The 25,433-nt window shown below is 42.6% G+C and overlaps 1 protein-coding gene across 30 annotated transcripts in view; it reads left to right on the top strand.

Moving 5' to 3' along the window:
• The window catches only part of SYNRG (synergin gamma), an 89,493-nt gene that overhangs the window by 41,228 nt on the left and 22,832 nt on the right, over window positions 1–25,433 (top strand). For 17 of the 30 annotated variants that reach the window (XM_051824677.2, XM_008271148.4, XM_051824676.2 and 14 more), the window contains 3 exons: window positions 7,710–7,828; window positions 8,007–8,069; window positions 17,992–18,939. In XM_051824677.2, coding sequence (XP_051680637.2) covers window positions 7,710–7,828; window positions 8,007–8,069; window positions 17,992–18,939 — 1,130 coding nt within the window. Of the gene's footprint in view, window positions 1–7,643; window positions 7,829–8,006; window positions 8,070–17,991; window positions 18,940–25,433 lie in introns of all 30 variants that reach the window. The other 13 variants (XM_070061040.1, XM_070061044.1, XM_070061036.1 and 10 more) reach the window with 1 other exon arrangement.

Below are 25,433 nucleotides of genomic sequence, written 5' to 3'. Positions count from 1 at the left end.
TGTCATTCTGCCTTTCAAATAAATAATATAAATCCTTTTTAAAAAAGACAGCAGTAATAAATTAGAGACAGTGATGGTGCTTAATAATAAATAGTGCTTAAAATGTTTTTAAGAATTCTGTTTTCGCTTGTGCTAAACCTGATTTTTTAAAGCTGAGTGCGCATAGGCAGTGATGACGTCATCTCCCTGTATTAGCTCCCGGTGTTCCACCTATTGGAAAGTAGGAGGATGTGGTTTTATATTTCTGTAATGTAATGTGCTGCTGATTTTCCACAAAACTCACAATTCAGAACTCTATGATTATTCATCTCTAAGAAGTTCTGATTCCTGCTTGCATAAACATTTCTGTAACCTTTAGGTGCAGTAACTGATTCAGTCAGTATGTTGTCAACACTTTACCCTCTAATTTTTTTTTTTACTTATTTGTGGGGCAGAGAGAGAAAGCAAGAATGTGAGTGCCCCCCCCCCTTCTGCTGATTGACTCCCCAAATGCCTGCAATAGCTAGGGTTAGATCAATCCAGGTCTCCCATGTGGTGGCAGGTACCCTGTTATTTGAGCCATCACCGCCATCACCCAGGGTCTGCATTGGCAGGAAGCTGGAGTCAGGAGCCAGAGCCTGGGATCAAAACCAGCTACTCCAGGAGAGGATGCAGAGGATGCAGGCTTCTTAATCAGTAGGCTAAGTACTCCCTGTTTTAAGTTTTCAGATATTTCTTCCACAGATTGGACAACACCATACTTAAAGCAATGTGAGGTTTTTTCCCTTTGGTTTGTTTTGGAAACTTGTTTTGTCAGAGTACAGAAGGCCATTTCTCTGATGTTGCTGTTTGTGCAGCTTCCGTCACCGCTGTAAGTATGAAGAGATGCTCTTACTCAGCACTTCCCTGCATACGTACTGTAACAAGAGCTAGAGATAGTCATTATAGAGAATTACAAATTAGGAAAAGGTTATTCTCCTGGTTTGAAGAGTACACAAGCACATGTTAATACATAGTAGAAACAGAAGAAGCATATGGGGGATGTGATACTGAGTTCTGGGATTTCCAAGACCACTGTGCCACAGGCACTGTTAACCTTACAGATACATAATCTGGTTTCTACCCCAGATCTCTTCCTTAGATCAAAATTTATATATACTGCCACTTTGTAAGCATCCTTTTCAGAGTGACCCAAAGCATCTTGAATTCACTGCATAAAGTTGAATTCATTATTTTCCTACTGAAATTCACTTAACAAAAAAAAAGATCGTTCCCTTTCCTAGTGAATGGTGTCACCAGATTAGAAGCATGTTGTTTGTTCCTGGTTCTGTCCTCCCTCCTTTACCACCAGTTCCTCTGTCGGCTCTGCGTGGGGTGATCTTGCTCTGCCTGCTCTCCCTGCTCTTGGCATTTCCCCACAGATGCCCCTCTAGCCACACCAGACCAACTCCAGGCTGGCCATGCTCTTTCAAGCTTCAGGTCTTTGCACCTTCTGTTTTCTTCTGTCTGAAATAGCCTCCCTGTTTACTGTTACTGTGGTTGCTTCTGGTTCCATTTCCAAAGTCGATTAAGTACTGGGAATGTTTCCTAACCCCTCTGCAACAGTCTCTGCCTCCAAAATGAGTCAGGGCCCCTCCTTCTCTACCAGCATGGTGCCTCATGAGGATCAGTGCCTGCTTATGATTACTGGCTACTTGGCTGCTGCCCTCACTGGACTGTAAATACTTGAAGACAGCCTTCCACGTTTATAAATGTAGTGCCTAGCCCATGATACGTGATTAGTAAGGGTTTGTTGGATGACTGTTTTACTGTATGTAGGTTGTAAATTGGTTTATCAAACTGGTGGTTCATTCCTCTGGAGAAAAACTCAGCAGATGAAATGACGGTTTGGGGATGAAAGGTTTTAAGATGGCAGCCAGACTGGAGTGTGGTGGCCATTAGCAGTTTTGCATGTGTTCCTTTTACGGTTCGGACTATTTCCATATTTTCCCTGAATGAAAATATTTTGCTCGCATCTAAGAATTCATACTTATTGTCATTTATTCATTCAGCAAATGTTTATTTGGCATCTGCTAAATTGCACAGTAAATACAGCAGCAGAAACCACAGTTCTGCTCTATTTTTTTTCAAGATTATTTGTTTGTTTGTTTGAGAGGCAAAGCTACAGACACAGGGGAAAAGAGAGAGAAAGGTCTTCTGTCTGCTGGTTTACTTCCCAAGAGGCTGCAACAGAGCTAAGATGGTCAGGAGCCAGGAGCTTCTTCTGGTCTCCCATGCAGGTGCAGGTGCAGGGGCCCAAGCACTTGGGCCATCTTCCACTGCCTTCCCAGGCCACAGCAGAGAGCTGGATCAGAAGAGGAGCAGCCGGGACACGAACCAGTGCCCATAAGGGTTGCTGGCCCTGCAGGTGGAGGCTTAGCTCACTGTACTACAGCGTTGCCCCCCACAGTTCTGCTCTAAATAAGCTTGGTTTTAATTGGAATTCTGTGTTATCTGATAAAGCTTTTTTATGGCTGTCGTTAAATGTACAGCCAGCCCTCTATAATCCATGAATTCTGTTTCTGCAGTCTCAACCAACTGCAGATCAAAAATCTTAAGAAAAAAATAACATCTGTACAGATTTCTTTTTCCTTGTCCTTACTTCGTAACAATACAACAACTATTTTCACAGCGTTTATATTGTGTTAGGGATTATAAATAATCTAGAGATGATTTAAAGTCTACAGGAGGCTGTACATAGGCTACATACAAATACTACAGCATTTTATATAAGGGACTTGAACTCATCTGTGGATTTTGGTATCCATTTGGGGTCCTGGAACCAATCCCCTGCTGTTCCCAAGGAACCAGTGTGCGTGTGTGTGAGTAATGAAGTGCCTAGTTTATAAATCTATATTCTGAGTTTGTTTTAAAGACTTGTCCAGTCTTAATACCAGTAGCTGCACTAGAGTGAGACTACTTCGGGTGGAATTTTTGAGCAGAAAATGAGCATAGTCGAAGAAGATGAAAAGAGAAGTAGGAGTTAGAAGTAGATGGGATGGAGAGCATTGTTCGCCTGTGAGAAACTGATATCCATTAAGGGCAGCACTGGCTGTGGGATGCCTCATCATTTGTGACATACTCTGTCAAGGTTTTAGGAAGAAGTGGCAGGATGAAAGTGATTTTTGCTTCTCTGTGGGAGAGATTCAGCTGCTGCAGTAATCCTTTGTGAGATGATGAGGGGTACTCTGGATTTAGAGTTATAGACAAGGAGTAGTTTATATCTGAGACATTGGTTGGGCTTGATGTTGAACTGGATGTCAGAGTCAGAGCAGTTGAGTCTGCTCCTGAGACAGGCAAGGGAGTCTGTGAGGCCAGTGGCGTCATCGAGTTGTCCATTCTGTAATTGCTTACTGTGTGCTGGGCACTGGGGAGCCCAGGATAATCAACAAGGAGACGTGGGACATTGAGGATAGAAAGTTCAGAAAGGATTTAGGCGTAGCGACTTAGGGACTTGCAGCTGGTTTGTTTTAATTTGCTGAGATGGAAATCTTTCTTTTTAGAGGCATATATCTGTAGGGTGAGCAACTAAGTAAACTGTGTACCACAACCCTGTGGATATTGTGAAACATTAGTGATTTGCTAGAGAAAGGGCAGAAGACTTTTTTTGGTGGCCAGACTCATAAAGTCTTACCTTATAGTAGAATCCAGATCCTTACATTTTAAAACAGTATGTCTCTGTCAGTTGAGTACTTTGGTTAATATTAAAGAGTAGAAATAACTCTTTTCATGTTTGGAACAGATAATAATACCATGTATAACTTGTATAAACACTTTCAGGTTAATTACAACTTTAAAACATTGTTTTAGGGGCCATTGTGGTGGCATAGCAGGTTAAGCTATCACCATGCAATGCTGGCATCCTATTTGGGGGTGGGTTCGAGTCCCAGCTGCTCCACTTTCTAACTCCCTGCTAGTGCACCTGGAAAAACAACAGAAGATGACTCAAGTAGTTGGGCGCCTGTATCCATGTGGGAGACCTGGATGAAGCGTCTGCCTTCACCTGGCCCAGGTCCAGCTGTTGTGGCCATTTGGGGAGTGAATCAGTGGATGGAAGCTCTCTCTGTCTTTCCTTCCCTCTCTAACTCTACCTTTCAAATAAGTAAATAAATCTTAAAAAAAAAAAAAAACACACACACACACACAAAAACTCAGAGGTAGTATTTTTAAAAAATACCTTTAGGCTGGTGCCGTGGCTCAATAGGCTAATCCTCTGCCTGTGGCGCCGGCACACCGGGTTCTAATCCTGGTCGGGGCACCGGATTCTGTCCCGGTTGCCCCTCTTCCAGGCCAGCTCTCTGCTGTGGCCCCGGAGTGCAGTTGAGGATGGCTCAGGTTCTTGGGTCCTGCACCTGCATGGGAGACTGGGAGAGGCACCTGGCTCCTAGCTTCAGATCAGCACGTTGCGCCGGCCGCAGCGCGCCGGCTGTGGCGGCCATTGGAGGGTGAACCAATGGCAAAAGGAAAACCTTTCTCTCTGTCTCTCTCTCTCTCACTGTCCACTCTGTCTGTCAAAAAAAAAAAAAAAAATACCTTTAGAGAAAGAAGTGGAATGAAATTTTCATTTGCAATAATGGTGAAGCAGACTGAAGTAGAACCTTTTTTTAAATTAAATTTTTAATTTATTTGAGAGACAGAGTTCCCATCTGTTGGGTCACCTCTTAGATGTCTGCAGTGGCTGGGGCAGGACTAGGCTAAAGCTGGGAACAGGGAACTCAGTCCAGGTTCTCCACAGGTGGCAGGAATCCAGTCACTTGAACCATCATCACTGCCTCCCTGGGTCTGCATTAGTGGGAAGCTGGAGTCAGCACCCAGAACCAGTATCAGACTTAGACACTTCCAGTGTGGGCCACAGGCATCCTTCTTAACCACTAGGCCAAACTCCCACCCTGAGACCTCTGGAATGGAATGGAATGGAATTTTGTTGATGAGTCAGCAGTACTTCATTATCTTGAATTCTGAAGATCCTCTTTTTTTCCTGTGAATATAATTTTAAAATTAATAATATTCAGGGGGCTGGCGCTGTGGCGCAGGAAGTTAATCCTCCGCCTGTGATGCTGGCATCCCATATGGACACCGGTTCTAGTCCCGGCTGCTCCTCTTCCTATCCAGCTCTCTGCTGATGGCCTGGGAATGCAGTAGAAGATGGCCCAAGTCCTTGGGCCCCTGCACCCACATGGGAGACCTGGAGAAAGTGCCTGGCTCCTAGCTTCAGACCGGCACAGCTCTGGCCGTCACTGCCATTTGGGGAGTGAACCAGTGGATGGAAGACCTTTCTTTCTCTCTCTTCCTCTCACTTTAACTCTACCTGTCAAATAAATTAAAAAAAAAAAATAGTAATAATATTCATGAGGCTGGCGTTGTGGCATAGTGGATTAAGTCACTGCCTGTGATGCCAGCATCTCATATGGGTGCCAGTTTGAGTCCTGGCTGTTCCACTTCTGATCCAGCTCCCTGCTTATGGGCCTGGGGAAGCAGAAGATGGCCCAAGTACTTGGGGTACCTCCACCTATGTGGGAGATGTGGATGAAGCTCCTAGCTTTGGCCTGACCCGTTGTGGGCATTTGGGGAGTGAACCAGCAGATGAAAGATCTCTGTCTCTCCCTCCATCTGTATATAACTCTGCCTTCAAAATAAATCAAATGAATCTTTTAAAAAATTAATAATATTCAGTTAAATGTCTCACTTAGATTTACCAATGAACTTTTTTTTTTTGAAAGATTTATTATTTATTTGAAAGACAGAGTTGCAGAGAGGCAGAAACAGAGAAAGAGAGAGAGAGGACTTCCATCTACTGGTTCACTCCCCAGACGACCCCAATAGCCAGAGCTGCACCAATCCAAAGCCAGGAGCTAGGATCTTCTTCTAAGTCTCCCACATAGGTGCAGGGGCCCAAGGACTTCTACTGCTTTTCCAAGCCACAGCAGAGAGCTGGATTAGAAGTAGAGCACCTGGGACTTGAATCAGCGCCCATATGGGATATACATATGACGGCTTTACCTGCTACACCACAGCGCTAGCCCCACCAATGAACCTTAAAAGATCATAAATAAAATTAGAAGGTCATGAAAAACAAATAGTTCGTTCAACATTGTGATGTTGGTTACCTTTATTTCCATGTAATATTCTATATAGTGAGTTATTGTTTAAATATCTATGAACCTTAAAAAAAAAAAACACCTATAATGTGTAGACGGTAACTCATTACATTTGTCTAGATCAGACAGATATGTAGCAGGTGTTTAGTCGTGATCTGAAATGACAATATTTGATGGCACTGAGTCCCAGAGCACTGTGCCCCTGCGTTAGGATGTGCCTGCCAGAGCCTGTTTTTTGCCTTCCTGGTTGGCCGCTGATAAGAAGATTTAAATGAAGGTGGAAGGATTTTGCTTCAAGGCAAAGAACTCAACAGAAATCCATTTATATAACTTGTGTGGTATTGAATGACACAAACTACTGGTGGAATGTAGTCATTCATATGTAAAGGTGGTTCTTCCAGGGAGCTGCCTGGGTCTGATAAGCAGGGCTGGGAGAGAACAGTGCATTTGTAGTATGTGTTTAAACCTTCCAAGAATACCCACACAGATTCGACTCATTACACTATTTCTACATTCAGCACACAGGCAAGAATATCTTCATCTAATTTTGAAGTGATTGTTGTTTTCCTACAAAGATAGCTTCTGGAACAGCTGATATGATCCTTATAAAAATGCAAATTTTATTAACTCTGTTGCTGCTTATCAAATACATGAACTTCTGCCAGTAAGCAATGCAATATGATCAAAAGAAGACAATTTACATCTTGGCTTGAACAGCATCTCATAAGTAGATTTTTATCTTCACAGTACCGCCTCCACCTGCACTCTGAACCCATATCAGAGAGTAATTTGTACTAAGGTTAATGTAATTTATTTTGAAATATAGGCTTCCTTGGAGGCACTACTGGTTCAGTTCCCGACTGCTGCAGTAACACTAGTTTCGGCATAAAGCAGGTCCAGTGTATATAAAAGTTGTGTTTGTATGTTACAATAGACTGTATCATTGTCAGTTAAGTATATAATAGCATTGTATCTTAAAAAACAATGTATATACCTTAAAAATACTTTCTTGCTAAAAAATTCTAACAGTCAACTGAAATGTTGGGAAAATGGCACCAATATACCTTTTCCATGCAAATTACTACAAATCTTTAATTTGTGAAAATATGTGTGTGTGTGTGTGTGTGTGTGTAGTTATTTGTGGCATGTAATACAGTGGACCACAGTTAAACAGGTGTTGTGCACTGGGCATACATGTTTGGGGTAGTTCACTTTAGCAGTTTTATGGAGCTTCAGCTAGAATTACAGACACCATTCTTCAGTGACCTATTTCAGTGCCATTTCAGTCATTATTATGGCTTGGAGGGGTTTGGGTGGTCAGCATGGAATAATTAATCAAGAAAAACTGGTGGTTTAGTGGTTTAATTTTTTTCTCCCAAGAAACAGGACCTTGTTTTTAGCATTTGTGGAAAATTATATGTGTGTGTGTATATATATATATATGTATATGTGTATATATATATATATATACACAGAGAGAGAGAGAGAGAGAGTTTCTAACTTTTAAAACGCCATTTTTATTTTCAGCTCTTACTTGATGACAGCAAAAAGATTCGATTTTCTGCTCCCTAGACATACTTTTTTCCCTTTTAGTGCTCCTCCTTTGTTGATGCCACTCCCTGGAACTAAAGCAGCAGCTTCAGTGGACAAATACGCTGTGTTTAAAGGAATTGCAGCAGACAAATCCTCTGAAAATACTGTTCCATTTGGAGGTAAAAAAAAAAAAAGTTTAATTCATACACCTATGAATGTAACATTTAATTACATTGTGTGCATCTTTGTTTCAAGTGGTAGCCTTTAAGCATGTCTGGTTAACTTGATCTGCCTGCCTAGAGCTATGATGATATCAAGGTCCCTGATTTTAATTGAGCTTTTGTCTTTCCATCACAGAACCTGGTGATAAATACAGTGCTTTCAGAGAACTGGAACAGACAGCAGAAAGTAAATCTTTAGGTAAGCTTTTGATTCTATAAGCAGTTAAATTATATCAGTCTTTAATAAAAGAGGTTTTTGTTGGCTCTTTCAGTGATAAATCTGATATTCACTTACTTTACTATGTATGTCTTTAGGAGAAAAAAATTGAATGAATAGAGCAATATAATATACTGATTGTCAGGATATTCAAACTACACATTTTTAATACAGAAAACTTTGGTGACAACCCATTATGTTTAATAAATATTGTGATAAGTGCAGAGTGAAGATCTTCTGGAAGAAGAATAAGACTTAAATTTTTTTGTGGCTCTAAAATTTACAAGATGGCGAATTGGTTCAGTTAATGAGAGTTATTTTCTAAAATTAAGGGCAAATCCCAAATCATTATAATTTCCTCTGAAGATACTACATTCCCTTTCTTTGAAAGTCCACATGCCAGGTTGGATTCCTGTATCAAATGAAGTTCTTTGACTACTTTTGTTTACTGTAATGTTCAATAAGACTTCAACTGTTTTCATGGAATCAATCCGTGGACTGGGGCTGGTGTTGTAGAGTAGCAGGCAAAGCTATTGCCTGTGATGCCAGCATCCCATGTGTGACACCAGTTCATGTCCCAGCTGCTCCACTTCCTTGCCAGTTTCCTGCTAATGTCCTGGACAAAGCAATGGAGAATGCCCAAGTGGCCCCTGCCACCCACGTGGGAGAACTGGAGGAAGCTCCTGGCTCTAGAGCTAGTCTTAAATGTCAAAATTTGGTGTTTTGTGTTTTTTTCCTCTGTTACTGTTTTGCTACCTGGCACTATTGTTTTTTAGATTCCCGATAAACATCTATAAAGAAAAGATTCTAGAATGACATTATTGAAAACAACCCTGAGGGGTTTAGCCTAGCAAATTTAGCCTAGCAAATAAGACACTGGTTAAGACAACCTTGTTCCATGTTGGAGTGCCTGGATTGGATTCCCAGCTCCAGGTCCTGATTCTAGCTTCTTGCTAATGCAGATCCTGGCAGATACACCATGGCTCAAGTAGTTGGGTACCTGTCACCCACGGAAGAAACTTGGGTTGCACTCCCAGCTTCCACCCAGCCCCAGCCATTGAAGATATTTGGGGAGTAAACCACTATATAGGACCTCCATGCCCCCTTCCTCACCTTCTGTCTCTGTAAATATATGAAAGTTTAAACAAAAACAGCCCTGATAAAGTACAGTCACTGCTAGTGTGTATCTATTGCTACTGCCTGGAAGCAGATGCAAGATAGTTGGTGTTCACAGAGGTAGGGTGTGTTACTGTCTTATAGCTTCTGTAATCCTAGAGGTATACATTTGTACAAAAGCATTATATGAGACTTCATTCAGCTTTTCCAGCAGAGGGGGCCCAAAGCATGGTATGACACCACTGTGATAAAGAAGTGTAGTGTCTATTTTTTTTTTTTTTAAGATTTATTTATTTATTTAAAATCAGAGTTAGAGAAGGCAGGAGAAAGAGAAATCTTCCATCCACTGGTTCACTCCCAAATGACCACAATGACTGGGGCTGAAACAGGCTGATGCCAGGAGCTGGGAGCTTCTTTCAGGTCTCCCACATGTGTGGAAGGGGCCCAGGACATGAGCCATCTTCCACTGCTTTCCCAAGCACATCAGCAGAGAGCTGGATCAGAAGTGGAGCAGCCAATGTGGGATGCCAGTGTCTCAGGCAATGGCTTTACTCGCTATGCCACAGTGCTGGCTGCAGTCCATGGACTGATGCACTGAAAACAGTTGAAGTCTTGTTGAACATTACAATAAAGAGTAGTCTCTTCATTTGATATTTGAACCAGCACCTGTATGAGATGCTAGCATTGCAGGTGGCAGCCCTGAGCACTGTAGTTTCTTAGATAGAATTTCCTCTCATTAGCACAGGTGTTTTTTTTGTTGTTGTTGTTTTTTGTTTTTTGACAGGCAGAGTGGACCATGTGAGAGAGAGAGAGAGAGAGAGAGAGAGAGAGAAAGGTCTTCCTTTGCCGTTGGTTCACCCTCCAATGGCCACCGCGGCCGGCCGGCGCGCTGCGCCCGGTGCACCGTGCTGATCCAATGGCAGGAGCCAGGTACTTCTCCTGGTCTCCCATGGGGTGCAGGGCCCAAGCACTTGGGCCATCCTCCACTGCACTCCCTGGCCACAGCAGAGAGCTGGCCTGGAAGAGGAGCGACCGGGACTAGAACCTGGTGTGCCGGTGCCGCAAGGCGGAGGATTAGCCTAGTGAGCCACGGTGCCAGCTAGCACAGTTCTAAGTACTTACTGCTCTTCATGAACATCAGCTAAAAATCATTAAAAAATAAATAAAAGTAAACTTATACAAAGATGACCAAGTGAAGGCGAACAATATTCAACCTAAGTGTATTTTACCAAATCTGTCATTTTTGAATGGTGAGTGTTTCATGGAGGAAGGGGCAGGAGGGTACTAAGTGGCACCTCAGAGCTTCAGCCATCTGCTGGATCATGGCGTCATGGGGCAGGCGCTGTGACATAGTGGGTAAAGCTGCCGCCTGCAGTCCCGGCATCCCATATGGGTACTGGTTCGAGTCCTGGCTGCTCCACTTCTGATCCGGCTCTCTGCTGTGGCCTGGGAAAGCAGTAGAAGATGTCCCATGTCCTGGGGCCCCTGCACCTACGTTGGAGACCCGGAAGAAGCTCCTGGCTCCTGGCTTCAGATTGGCGCAACTCTGGATGTTGCAGCCAATTGGGAAGTGAACCAGCAGATGGGAGACCTCTCTTTCTTCTTTGCTTCTCCTCTCTCTGTAACTCTTACCTTCAAATAAATAAATCTTTTATAAAAAAAAAAAAAAAAAAAAAGACATCATTTCAAACAGAAGCAGTAACCACACAGTTGCCTACCTGGATGTGTTCCTGGATGCTGACATCAGTATCTGTCATCTGCTCACTCACCCAGGAAGCAGGGAGGCAGTTACTCTACTTTGGTTATATTCAACGCAGTCATCACTTTTCTCAGTTTTCATTGTTGGCTATAATATAATGAAAAAAATGAGGGGTTTATGTGCATGTCTCTGAGAGAAGGGCTTAAATAGTGGAAGAGAGTAGAGAGTAATAATTTGAGAGCCTTTTTTTTTAAGAGAAAGGGTTTATTTTTGGGGAAACCCAGCAGACTGGAGGGAAGGGCAAGAGCCAAATCTTTAAAAACTGAAAGTTTGTCTTTAAATCCTACTGTAAACATGATGTGTAGAGTTTAGATAATGCAGAGATCAAAATTAGGTCCTTTAAAGCTTAACTGCATTTTGTAAAATGTATATATGCTAATAAGGATTTCCTTCTGGGAACAGAACCACATTCTGTCTTTATGTACTGAGGGCTTAAATCATGGGACATCCTTCTGCAGTTTATTTCTGCCATTCTATTCAGGGTGGAGAAGATTCCGATAAAGTTAGGGAAGTAGGATAGAATCTGTAGTGCTTAATCATCTCATGAAAGGGAAGCCTACCTCCTGCAAACATATTTAATCCCTCATGTCAAAATATTCAGCTTTTAGGTTCTAGAATTATTTCCTTGTGTTCATCCTTGAGTCAGGATGTAATAGCTATTTCTCCCTCGGTGCCTGTAGCAGGCACTGGGAGTACAAGGATAAACCCTTAAGTTTTCATTTACTTTCAACAATGCTTTCGTCACCTCTGGGCCAAGGCTGCTGTGGAATAAAGAGCACAGTCTAGTGTTAGGGTTCTTTGTGTAATTGTATCATTGATGATCATGTGATACACATGTTAATTCTAAAACACACAACAGGAAAAGATAGCAGCACCACCCAAACATAAGCAATACCTTAGTCTTAGTCTTGGCTTTTAGTCTTTTTTTTTTTTTTAAAGGTTTGTTGGAAATACAGAATGACAGAGAGAAGGATGGTCCATTTGCTGGTTCACTCCCTGAATGACTGCAATGACCTGAGTTGGGCCAGGCCAAAGCCAGGTACCTGGAATTCCACCCAGGTCTCCCACGTGTGTACAGGGCCCACTTCGCGCTGCCTTCCCAGGTGCATTATCAGGGAGCTAAATGGGAAGTGGAGCAGACAGGACTGCAGCTGTGGTGCTCAGTTGCAGGGTTCCCGTTGACAAGCAGCAGCTTAACTCACACAGCGCCAGCCCCAGGAGAGTAGCTTCTGTTCTGCTAAATGGTGGGAGACATTTTTTATACTCTCATTATAATGACGCTGGCTTGACCTCATCAAACTATCTTGGAAATTTTGAAGAATCTTTAGAAAAAAAAACAACAACTTTTATTTAATGAATATAAATTTCCAAAGTACAGCTTATGGGTTACAGTGGCTTTTTCCCCCCCATAACTTCCCTCCCACCCGCAACTCTCCCTTCTCCCGCTCCCTCTCCCCTTCCATTCACATCAAGATTCATTTTCAATTATCTTTATATACAGAAGATCAATTTAGCATATATTAAGTAAAGCTTTCAACAGTTTGCTCCCACGCAGAAACACAAAGTGAAAAATACTGTTTGAGTACTAGTTATAGCATTAAATCACAATGTACAGCACATTTAGGACAGAGATCCTACATGAGGAGTAAGTGCACAGTGACTCCTCTCCTGTTGTTGACTTAACAAATTGACACTCTTGTTTATGGCGTCAGTAGTCACCCTAGACTCTTGTCATGAGTTGCCAAGGCCATGGAGGCCTTTTGAGTTCTCTGACTCTGATCGTATTTAGACAAGGTCGTAGTCAAAGTGGAAGTTCTCTCCTCTCTTCAGAGAAAGGTACCTCCTTTGATGACCTGTTCTTTGAAGAATCTAACATTGTGTTTAGAGCTATAGGTTTCTGAGATTCCTTAATGACAGTTTATTATTTGCTTTTTCTACCTTTATAGTTCAAAGCAGAACTTAAAGGTGATGGAAGGAGCATTCTATAGAGAGAATGATGATTCTTACGGAAGTTACAGCAGAAAGGGTCTCTTTTGAGATTTTAGGACCTAAACAGTGACAGAGAGGGAAACTTAGGAATATTTAGAAATTAACTAAGAAGCTGCCAGTGAATATGCTTAGTATGCCTTGTGTTATGGAAGTTTCCAAAGACTACAGCTACTTTGTCAAAAAGCTTCCTTTGCTTTTGAACTTGCAAACCTACCCATTTTTATTTGTGCAGCTTACATTTCTAATGGAAAACTTTACAGTTCATCAGTAAGTTTAGTTTGCTGTGGTGATTTCTTTTTAAGTTAAAAAGTGAAACATGTCAATTTCACAGATATTTCAAAGCAGCACATCAAAAATTCAGGCTGCAATAAACTTGGCTACTTACTGCCTTTTTACTTCCAGAAATAATACAATCAGTGATTATACTTGTCTAAAGTACCAAGGTGATTTTTAAAAAAAGTCTTCCATCTGCTTTTCCCATCAGTTTGTGAAATTGACTTTATTTTTCATTAGGGGCATGTCTTTAAAACTACAGAAAATTTGAATGTGTTCTTTAAAATTTCCCTACTAGGTAGAGTTCTCTCTGTTGATAAGTTTGGCTGCTGAATTGGTTGAGATCTCAGGATGAAAAATAAGTTTCTGTTTTCTGTGTGTTTTTTTTTTCATCTGACATATTAAAGTATGTATCATATAACATATTCCAGGGGCACTATATTTAAAACCTGCATTACTGGGGTCAGCACTGTGGCAAGGTGGGTAACCTGCCACCTACAATGATAGCATCTATTATGGGCGCCGATTTGAGTCCGGCTGCTTCACTTCCTATCCAGCTCCCTGCTAATGTGCCTGGGAAAGTGGCGGAGGATGAATCAAGTGCTTAGGCTCCTGCACCCACGTGGGAGACCAGGAAGAAGATCTTGGCTCCTGGCTTTGGCCTGGCTCAGTCCTGGTTGTTGGAACCATTTGGGAAGAGGATCAGTAGATGGAAGATCTCTCTCTCTCTCTCTCTCTTTCTGCCTCTGTTTTTCTGTAACTCTGCTTTTCAAAGAAATAGTCTTTTAAAACTTAAATAAACCTGCAATTCTTTTATATGCTAACTTCAAGAATTTAGATTTCAGTTTTAAATGCATTTTTATGGTTTATTTGCTTCTATATGTCATTTTTAGGGAAAAATCAGATTTAGAAAATGGGTGAGGAAATTAGAAACCATCAAAAATGGTAGTCATTTTTTTAACTAACAAATGATATTGATTGGTATAGCTGTATTTATATTTGGCTTATCTCTGCTTGGCATTACCTAGTATAGCCTAATGGATGTTAATTGTAGCCCTTCAGGCACTATTAGAAAATTGAGCTGTTTACAGTCTAACATCATACCTGTGAGTAATAATATTACTATGATAATAAAGAATGGAAAAGCTGTTATGGACCTAGATTTTGTATCAGTATCTTGACCAAGTTGATTTAATTATTTTGAGAAGAGCATTAATACCCGTTTCCTTTAGCCAAAAAATAAACATAAATTCTATCAGTAATCTCCTCCCCAGAATAGTACAATATCAACCGAAGTCTAAATCATATCCTCTAAAACTTTAATAGCTTAATGTTTTTTTATTTTTTTAAGATTTATTTATTTATTTGAAAGTCAGAGTTACACAGAGGAGAGGCAGAGAGAGAGAGAGAGAGAGAGAGATCTTCCATCCACTGGTTCACTCCTCATGTGGCCGTATCCTCCAGAGCTGAGGCAATCTGAAGCCAGGAGCTTTAATGTATTTTAATAGCAAGCTTACAGGAGCAGCGCAGAAGACAACATTAAAAACATGTATGACAAACAACTCAATTAGAAAGTATACTGAACGGATGGAATCTACTGATGATACAAATGCTATAAACACCATTTACTTGCTGTCAATAAGAAAATTACTTGTTTTTGGCCGGCGCCGCGGCTCACTAGGCTAATCCTCCGCCTAGCGGCGCCGGCACACCGGGTTCTAGTCCCGGTCGGGGCGCCGGATTCTGTCCCGGTTGCCCCTCTTCCAGGCCAGCCCTCTGCTGTGGCCAGGGAGTGCAGCGGAGGATGGCCCAGGTGCTTGGGCCCTGCACCCCATGGGAGACCAGGAAAAGCACCTGGCTCCTGGCTCCTGCCATCGGATCAGCGCGGTGCGCCGGCCGTAGCCCGCCGGCCGCGGCGGCCATTGGAGGGTGAACCAACGGCAAAGGAAGACCTTTCTCTCTGTCTGTCTCTCTCACTGTCCACTCTGCCTGTCCAAAAAAAAAAAAAACAAAACAAAACAAAAAAAAAATTACTTGTTTTTAAAAAATCCAAATGCTGGTATTGTCCAGAAAAATTTAACAGGATTATTTATAATTGTTATAAAGTTAAACTGCTGAAACTTGTTCACTGAAACATTTTGGCTTGCATTAATGCTTTACAACCCTTTATTTATATTAAAAATCTACACACAAATTAAAATGGAAAAACTGCCAATACCTGATTTCTGTCCCCTATTTTTCCACTCGCAGTCATATACTTAGATACCTTTTGACTGCATGGGAAAAAAATATCTGTCATTCAGAACTACTAATAACAGCAAGAAGAAAAAGATGTTTTTGAGAATGAAATGTTTCCTGTCATAGTGGATTCTTAAGCACATTCTCCACGTATGTGGTGTGCTAGCAGGGTCTCTTTCGGGATAATTGTTGCACGTTTGGCATGGATAGCACACAGGTTGATGTCTTCAAAAAGGCCAACCAGATAGGCCTCACTTGCCTCCTGCAAAGCGCCAGTAGCTGCACTCTGGAAGCACAGATCTGTTTTGAAGTCCTGAGCAATCTCTTGCACCAGACGGTGGGAGGGGAGTTTGCACATCAGAAGCTCAGTGGACTTCTGATAACTTCTAATTTCACCAAGTGCCTCAGTGCCAGGCCTGTAACAGCGAGTTTTCTTCGCCCTCCAGTAGAGGGCGCACTCTTTCGAGCGGCTTATGTGGCCAGTTGCTTCCTGGGTGCTTTTCCCCAGTGATTTGGGAGCAGTCTGCTTTGTTTGAGCCCTGGCTTCAAGACCTCCTTACTTACCTCCCTTCTCCTCCAGCTGGAGTCCAGTGAGCCAGAGGTGGTGCTGGCATTAGGGAATGACAGTGGCGGCGTAGGCAGCGGCTATGAACACAGATCCTCTGAAACTTTAAATAATAGAGTTTGCATTTCTTCAAATCTCTGAATTTTAATAAATAAAAATGACTGCCCTTCAGTATGGTGTTGGGGCCAGTTTCAAGAAAAGCCCTGGTGCTCACAGATCTTTTTTCTCTGAGAGCCAGCTTCTATGGAGAAGGGCAGTGCCCTTGGCCAGAATGCTTTGCAAGTAAGTACATAGTTTCTCAAAAATGTTTCATCAAAGTTGCCTTCCAAATTAAGGCCTCCATATACTTCAGCAAGGTCACATATTATCTAATGATATTCTTAAAGTGTATGGTTGAACACAGTATTGTGCCTTCTGAATGTTACCTGCAGGATTTACAGTACCTCACTGGTATCTTCTGATTTTTTTTTTAATCATGTAGCATGTTTTATTTTTAAAGGGCCACTGTTTTAATAGATCTCTCTCAGGAAACCTCCAGCACCTGCTCTTACTCAGCTCTGCTAGCCATAGGAGGAAAAGGCCTTGAGGCTGGTCCTGCTGCTGACAGAAGGCTGGGGCTCTAGGGGAGAGTACTGGCACCAGCAGCACAAGCTAATGAAAATTGGTATCATGGGCCCAGTGCTGTGGCGCAGTGAGTTAAAGTCCTGGCCTGCAGCACCGGCATCGCATGTGGGCGCTGGTTCAAGTACTGGCTGCTCCTCTTCTGATCCAGCTCACTGCTGTGGCCTGGGAAAGCAGAAGAAAATGGCCTAAGTGTTTGGGCCACTGCACCCATGTGGGAGACCCAGAAGAATCTTCTGGCTCCTGTTTTCAGATTGGCTCAGCTCCAGCAGTTGCAGCCATTTGGGGAATGAACCAGCAAAGGAAAGTCCTTTCTCACTGTCTCTCCCTGTCTCTGTAACTCTACCTCTCATATAAAATCTTTTTAAAAAAATCTTTTAAAATCTATAAAAAAAGGCCGGCACCGTGGCTCACTAGGCTAATCCTCCGCCTTGCGGCGCCGGCACACTGGGTCCTAGTCCTGGTTGGGGCGCCGGATTCTGTCCCGGTTGCCCCTCTTCCAGGCCAGCTCTCTGCTGTGGCCAGGGAGTGCAGTGGAGGATGGCCCAAGTGCTTGGGCCCTGCACCCCATGGGAGACCAGGATAAGTACCTGGTTCCTGCCATCGGATCAGCGTGGTGCGCCGGCCGCAGTGCGCCGGGCGCGGCAGCCATTGGAGGGTGAACCAACGGCAAAGGAAGGCCTTCTCTCTCTCTCTCTCTCTCTCTCTCTCTCTCTCTCACTGTCCACTCTGCCTGTCAAGAAAAAAAAATCTATAAAAAAAAGGTAAATCACAAACTACACATTTGCATTTGTCCTTCATAAAAAAAAAGACTGATGCTGTGGCATGGTGTGTAGTGCTGCTACCTTTAATACCAGCATCCCATATTGTCACTGGTTCAAAACCCAGCTGCTCCACTTCTGATCCAGTTCCCTGCTAATGTGCCTGGGGAAGCAGCTAAAGATGGTCCAAGTGCTTGGGCCCCTTCACCCACTTGGGAGACCTGGAAGAACCTCCAGGCTCCTGATTTCGGTCTGGCACAGCCCCAGCTGTTGCGGCCATCTGGGGAATGAGCCAGTGGATGGAAGCTCTCTCTGCCTCTCCCTCCCTCCAACTCTGCCTTTCAAATAAATAAAAATGTATCTTAAAAAAAAAAAAGTACCACTAGGTACTCTCAGTGTGATTTTTTTATTGATTTCCATTTCACAGGACTTCAGCATAGTTTGGTAAGATTTAAACTGATTAAGAAACGTCAAGCCAGTGGTATGAAGTCTATAAAAGAATTGTTGTAATTTACCATGCTCTGAGTTATGCAGTTTTCTGTTCAACGTTCTGCTTTATACAGTCGTGTTTTTGTCTTCCAGGAGAAAACTTTGCAGAATTCAGATCTTCAGGGGCTGATGATGGGTTCACCGATTTTAAAACAGCCGACAGTGTGTCACCACTAGAGCCACCAACAAGAGACAAGGCTTTCCCAGCAGCCTTCCCCACGGGAGCTATCCCGCAGAAGCAGCAAACTCAAGTGAAAACCCCTCTGAACTTAGCAGACCTAGACATGTTTTCCTCGGTTAATTGCAGCAGCGAGAATCCGTTGTCTTTTTCAGCTGCCTTTAGCGCATCAAAATCCGTTTCGGCACGACCACAGCCAGCAGGTTCTGCTGCAGCTACAACGGCGTTGGCATCAACTAAAACTTCTAGCTTGGCTGATGATTTTGGAGAATTCAACCTTTTTGGGGAATATTCTAGTCCAGCATCTGTTGGCGAGCAGGATGACTTTGCAGATTTTATGGCTTTCGGTAATAGCTCGATTTCATCGGAGCGGAAGGCAGAGGACAAATACGATGCCCTGAAGGAGGAAGCCAGTCCGGCTTCCCTAACCAGCAACTCAGGCAGCACCATCAAGGGTGGGCAGAGCTCAGCTCCTGCGTCTACCAAGTACGATGTCTTCAAACAGCTCTCTCTAGAAGGATCCGGCCTGGGTGTCGATGAACTGAAAGATAACACTCCTTCAGGAAGGAGTGACGATGATTTTGCTGACTTCCACTCCAGTAAATTTTCTTCCATGAACTCGGACAAATCCCTCGGAGAGAAAGCAGTGGCTTTCAGACACACCAAAGAGGATTCTGCGTCGGTGAAGTCCTTGGATCTCCCATCCATTGGTGGCAGCAGTGTTGGCAAGGAGGACTCTGAAGATGCGCTGTCTGTTCAATTTGACATGAAACTGGCTGATGTAGGAGGAGATCTTAAGCATGTCATGTCTGATAGCTCTTTGGATTTACCCACAGTTAGTGGCCAGCATCCTCCTGCTGCAGGTGAGGAATTGGTGCGATTGCTCTGGTGATGCTGATGGAGAGTTCAGACATTGTTCGGTGGGTGTGGCTCTGCATAAGAAAGGGGCTCTGGCCTGTTAGCTTTACAAATTTCTCAGAATTAGCCAGTCTCCTTAAAGCAGTGCTAAATTGGATTCTGTGGCTACCCAGCTAGATAGATTCCATGGAGATACTACTATGGAATTCAGATTGGATGGCTGATATTTTTATTTCTGAAGTCCAGCACCAACTTGGTGTTAGAGGCACGTAAGAACCCACTGTTAAATTAACCCTACATTGCCAGACATCTTAGAAAGACTTGCAGAGTCAGCAGTGTTGCTTCATTTCTGCGAGTGGAATCAGTGTTTCTCCTTTTTTCTTCCCATGGATATATTTAGCAGCTGCCAATATGGTATTCTATTTCGTTTACAGAAACCAAGTCTTGATAAGCCAAGAAAGTAGAAATGTTTAAGCAGTTGCCCCGCAGTTTGCCAATACCTCCGAGAGCAGAAGAGGGAAAAGCCAATGAGAGGCGTCCTGAGTCAGGATCTGCAGGACAGAGGCCCTCTGCGGCAGCAGGCCCCGGGCACACTGTGTTCAGTGTTAACTCTCTTCCTGGAAGTAGGAAGTTTTGAGAAATCTGTAGATGCTAGGATAAGGGTGAGGACTAACTTCCTGATGAGATGTTAGCCAGCATCTTATGAGGGAGCCCTCTTTAAATTCTGTGTGGGTATACGCGTAGCAGTTTGTTCTCTAGTCCAGCTTCCTGTCATAAAAACTAGATTCCCAAGTGTCCTAGTTTTTGTTTTGTTTTTGATATGTATATAGAAAGATAAACCTATTTTGTGGCCTTTAATAATGAAGACTATCTCAGTATTACTGTATTATTCTGGGAAACGTATCATGCATATGAAGGTTGGTTTTTTTTTTTTTAACTCAAGGGACACGTAAGACACTTTGAAGTTTACAGGTTCAGACAGAAATTATAAAATACTTTTGCATATATCAAATTGGTAAATCAGAAGACAATTGCATGCATTATTTATTTATTTAAAGATTTATTTGTTTGAAAGGTAGAGAGGAAGAGACAGAGAGGGATCTTCCATCCACTGGTTCACTCCTCTGATGGCTGCAATGGCCAGGGCTGGGCCAGGCCATAGCTAGGATCCTGGAACTCCATCTGGGTCTCTTATATGAGTGCAGGAGCCCAAGCACTTTGGTCATCTTCCACTGCTTTCCCAGGAGCATTAGCAAGGAGCTAGATCAGAAGTGGAGCAGCTAGGACTCAAACTGACACTCATAATAGGATGCTGATGTCGCAGGTGGCGGCTTAAACCACTTTACCACAATGCTGGCCTGTGCGCATCCTTTAGTTATTAATGTTAGCAGAATTGTTGAACAGGCTGCTGAATTAGGAGCAAGCCAGTAGATGCACCTGTTTCATGCTGCTACTTGCTAAGAGATATTCTAAGCACAGAGGGCTGTCTGGAGAACTCCTCATGCCCTTGACTGTCTACTTTCTCTTTTTCTTCACTTTTCCTCAAAAATGTTTATATATTTGGCATTGCTGTTTGCTCGATAAAGTGGTTTTGGTTTTCTTTTTTGGATGGACTGCTTGAGCCACAGTAGTTGATTGCAAAGTGCTCTGTTTTCTGAACAATATTCAATTTTTATTTAAAAATCTCATAACATGTATACTAGCCTTTTAGACTCTGAAGTTATTAGAAGCTATTTTTCTGAAAATGAATCTATATTCTTTCACAGTGCCAAACTAGATGTCTGTATGAGATAAGTCTAATCCGGGTTGTGGGGGATGTTAGGGGGTATCTTTTTCTTTCTTTCTTTCTTTTCTTTTCTTTTCTTTTTTTTTTTTTTTTTTTTTTTTTTGTTTCTTGCATTTTATTTGGGGAGGGGAGGTTGATTTTTTTTTTTTTTTTTTGACTGATCTTGTTCAGATTGACCTGTTAAATAATCTATGCTCATGTTCTTCGACGTATGTTTGCAACATTCCTAGCTTGGAACCTGTAATGTTCAAGCCACTCTCTTCAGCAGGAGGCTGTTCCTAACAGCAGACTGTTGCTCCCAGTGATCTGTAACCCTCTGTCATAAAGGAGCAGTATCCCCTTAGAGCGGTTGTTAAAGGGGTTGGCGTGGGACCCGTGAGCTAGCCAGTGTTACAGACGTCTAACGGTGTTAGACACGCGCAGTGGCAGGGACCTCTTCGGTGCAACCTGGTTTTATTTTAGCCTCCTGTTCACCACAGTATTTCTTGCTTTCCTGGTGTGAGGGTTAAAGGTACATCTTGTTGGAGAAATAAGAAAGAGCTGTCTGTTGACCTTAGTCCTATTTAGAAACCCTAACTTAACTCTAAAGGGGATACTGTCTCTTTTAACTCTTGCTGTAATTCTTTGTATGGAAGGTAGATAATACTAATAACGTTGCCTGATTTCTCTGCATATTACTACATTTAACCCTTTGAGCCCTTGCTGCATATAATTTCAACAAGGCTGCTTTCCCCCCCTCTATATTTTACCTGTATGGCACTGAGGCTTCTCTGTGCACAGTCATGAAGATCCTCTGGTTTTGTTGGCAGCAAGAGCGTTCGCTCTTTTGTGACATTCTCAAAGGGTTAGAAAGACTTCTGTAGCTCCCTGCCTACTTGTACAGTAGCTCTTCTTTGACATTGAAATTATTTGTATTTTAATCAGCGCCTTTTGGGGGCTGCTTTTCTGATGTCTTTTTTTTTTTCCACCATTGACACTTTCTCTGTGAGTGTGCCTTTTCAAACTTGCTTTCGTATAACCCTGCGCAAACACTGATCTGCATGCTCACTGGTGACTCCCCCCCCCCCAGCTCTCTGTACCACTCTCTTTTGTGATCTGTAAGTCCTGTGTTAATAAATAATTCTTTGGCAGATTTTCAAAGTGTGGGGATGTGTGTAATTTGTACTTTTTCAGGGTTAGACCAAAAGACCAAAGAAATTCTTGGCTGGTGTCAAGTTGAAAGCAGTAGTTCCTTTTGAGACTAGATGGTTCCTGCCCTTTGTTTGTTTTGTCTCCTCAAATACCTGTCTCCTAAGACAATCTTGGTACATTTTATTCTTTTCCCCTTAGAATTCACTGCTATGTTTTTAATGTGGCATGAGATTAAAATCTAACTTTACATTTTGCTTTATTTATTTGAGAGGCAGATAGAGACACAATGCTCCCGGCTGCAGGTTCACTACCCCAGATGCCTCCAACAGCTGAGGCTGGAGCCAGGGAACCTGGAACTCAATCCAGGTCTCCCATGGGGGTGCAGGGGCTCAGCTACTTGAACCATCACCTGCTGCCTCTCAAGGGGCACATTAGCAGGAAACTGATCATGGGAGCCAGGCCAGGACTCAAACCCAAACACCAGCAGGAGAGAGAGCAAGCACTGTCTTAACCACTAGGCCAGACACCTTCCCTTAACTTTAAATAATTTCTTTTAAAGTATAAGCCTTAATACTACCTCATATAACAGAAAAAATATGCAGAGAGTGGCTTTTATTGTAGAGAGGTGTCTGTACTAGGAGTTGACCTGTGATGAAGAGCGGCAAGGTGAGGAAGAGCAGCAGAGAGTGGGGGGTGAGCAAGGAGGGACAGAGAGCCGAGGTATCCAGTTAGGAACTGACATCACCACGTGGTGGTAAGGATTTGTGTGCCCAAGAAGTGCCAGGTAGTGTGTGTGATGGGAAGTGTTGAGTGTTAGTACCGGGGGTCTTCAGGACTGAGGTAGACCTGAGACCGCAGTTAGACGCTGCACTCTTAACCTGCTACGCCACAGCGCCAGCCCCAGGGCCACACTCTAACTGCAGAGCAAGCACCCTTCCCGCTTCAGGACCTGTGAGGATGTGGCCCTGTGTCCTCTTGCAAGTTCTTAAAACAGCTTTAGGGAATGCACATTGTTTTGTGTTTTTAAAAGATATATTTATTTGAAAGGCAGAGTTAGGGAGAGACATAGAGAGTGGGAGAGGTCTTGGCATCCCCTGGTTCACTCTCCAAATGGCTGCAACAGCCGGGACTGGGCCAAAGCTGAAGCCAGGAGCCAGGAACTCCATCCAGGTCTCCCACATGGGTGCAGGGGCCCAAGCACTTGGACCATCTTCAGCTGCTTTTCCAGGTGCACTATCAATGAGCTAGACTGGAAGTGGAGCAGCTGGAACTCAAACTGTTGCCCATATGGGATGCTGGTGTTACAGGTGGCAGCTTAACCTGCTGTGCCACATTGCCAGCTCCTGGACTCACTGTTTTAAGAAAAAATTTAGAAGGCCCAAAGAAAGTTAGTGGTAAGAGTAAAACAAACTTGGAAAATATGTCCCCGATTTTAGAATATAATAATAATGAAAAGTATAGCAGGTTAAGCTGCCCCTTGAAACAGGTGCATCTCCATATCAGAGTGCTTGCTTTTTTTTGTCCTGACTACTCTGTACTGTCAGTCTGGCTTCCAGCTCATGTGCCTGGGAGGTAGCAGATGAGGACCCAAGTACTTGAGTTCTTGCCATCCACGTGGGAGACCTAGCTATTGTGGTCATTTGGGAGATGATCTCTGTCTCTCCCTGTCACCCTACCTTTCAAACAAATCTTTTTTCTTTTAAAAGAATATAACTGAGCTCATGGATAAATGCAAGGTAGAATAATAGGGTCTAAGGTAGAACAGGGTCAAGGTTGGAGAGAAAATGAAATGTACAAATAGTTTGTGTTTGCTTTGGTAAAAGAAGACTGCATTAGATCAATATTGGAAGGTTTTTTTTTTTTTTTTTTTTTTTTTTTTTTTTTTTTTAAGATTTAATTTATTTGAAAGAGATACAGAGAGAGGTAAAGACAGAGAGAGAGGTCTTCCATCTGCTGGTTCACTCCCCAGATGGCCACAACAGCAGGAGCTGCGCTGATCTGAAGCCAGGAACCAGGAGCTTCTTCCGGGTCTCCCACATGGATGCAGAGGCCCAAGGACTTGGGCCATCTTCTACTGCTATCCCAGGCCATAGCAAAGAGCTAGATCAGAAGAGAAGCAGCCGGGGCTAGAACCGGTGCCCATATGGGATGCCAGCGCTGCAGGCTAAGGCTTTAACCTGCTGCACCACAGCGCTGGCCCCAGTATTGGAAGTTAAAAGATGTGTCTTCCCTAGTCCAGTGAATATTTGAATTGCTATATAAAACACTTGAGAATAGTGAAATTTGCACATCTGTCTCCTTCTGACTCCAAACTCCTTTCTCAGAAACCTGCAGAACTCTTAATCACCTGGCCACATGCTTGCAGCTGTAGAGCCAGGCCACAGGAATGGATCTGGCCTTCTGTGTTTTCATGTGCAGCAGCCATTCAAAAGGGAATTGAATAGAGGTTATGAAAGAGACTGATAGGGTTACTTGCCAGCACAAGCAAGAAATCCATGTCTTGCTTTGAGAACCATGATGAAAGCAGATTGGGTAGTTTATTCCTTTGGCCTCTGTAATAGGACATTCCTGGTTGCAAACAAATACATGTATTAAAGCACACAATTTGGCATATTATCTGTGTGCAATTTCAACTCTACCTGGCACAGCCCAGGAGTTCTCCAGCAGAATTGGAAATATAGCAGTGATTGCTCTGGTCATTTTGTTGCACAGATTTTCCATTTCTTTTTCCTTTACAATTTTAGAGTGCAGCTATCAAATTGAAAACTCATCTATAATAACTTCAGTGATTACAAAATAAAATCTAGGGTGTTCCACATCTTTTTTTCCACATAGGATTTCTGTCACTTATATTGTCAATCTAACATAATTTTTAATATTCTTAAGACTGTTACACAATAGTACTTGTAACTGCACTGCTTAGACAATGCAGAACTGTTAACATGGGGAATGAGGAATTTTCTTGCCTTAATCTACATTCATTAAACCTGTTATTTACCACATTTTTCTTAGAAAATGGTTTATAAATCAATAATAATCACACCAGGAAATACGATTCTATAGTCATACTGTTTATAAATGCTAAGTTGAGAGTTAAGTGTTACATAAGTGTTCTGTCTTTATGTAGTGTCAGTTTTAGTAGTTATGTATTCAAATTAATTTAGTGAATTTAGTGGCCAATGAATAAGAATAAATCTAAAATTCAATTTGAGGCTTGATAATAGTGAATCTTGTACATCTACTCTTTTTAAGTATAAACTATTTGATTTTAAGCCTTTCATTCAGTTTTTTAGTCTTTCATTTGGTCATTTCTGTGAGTCGTTCCAAAAGGCAAAGTGTTATATGCGTATCATTTTTAAAGAAAAATAAGATTTATTAAAGACCTGTATAGCTAGAAAAATGCTTAAAAGCTCTTCTACCAGGGTGATCACTTGTTGCTTAGAATGCTGTATACCTGAGGATGTTAGTCATTTCTAGTTGGAAGTTTTTTTCTAGTTGCATAAGCACTCACAAAAGTCTTTTTATTACCATAGCAACTTGGTTGCGATATTTGAACTGGAGCTGTTTTTTCATTAAATTTAT

This window comes from Oryctolagus cuniculus, chromosome 17, assembly GCF_964237555.1.
Source record: "Oryctolagus cuniculus chromosome 17, mOryCun1.1, whole genome shotgun sequence".
NCBI classification, from domain to species: Eukaryota; Metazoa; Chordata; class Mammalia; order Lagomorpha; family Leporidae; genus Oryctolagus; species Oryctolagus cuniculus.
Note: the sequence above shows the minus strand (reverse complement) of the source record. Positions and strands in the feature narration are given on the sequence as shown.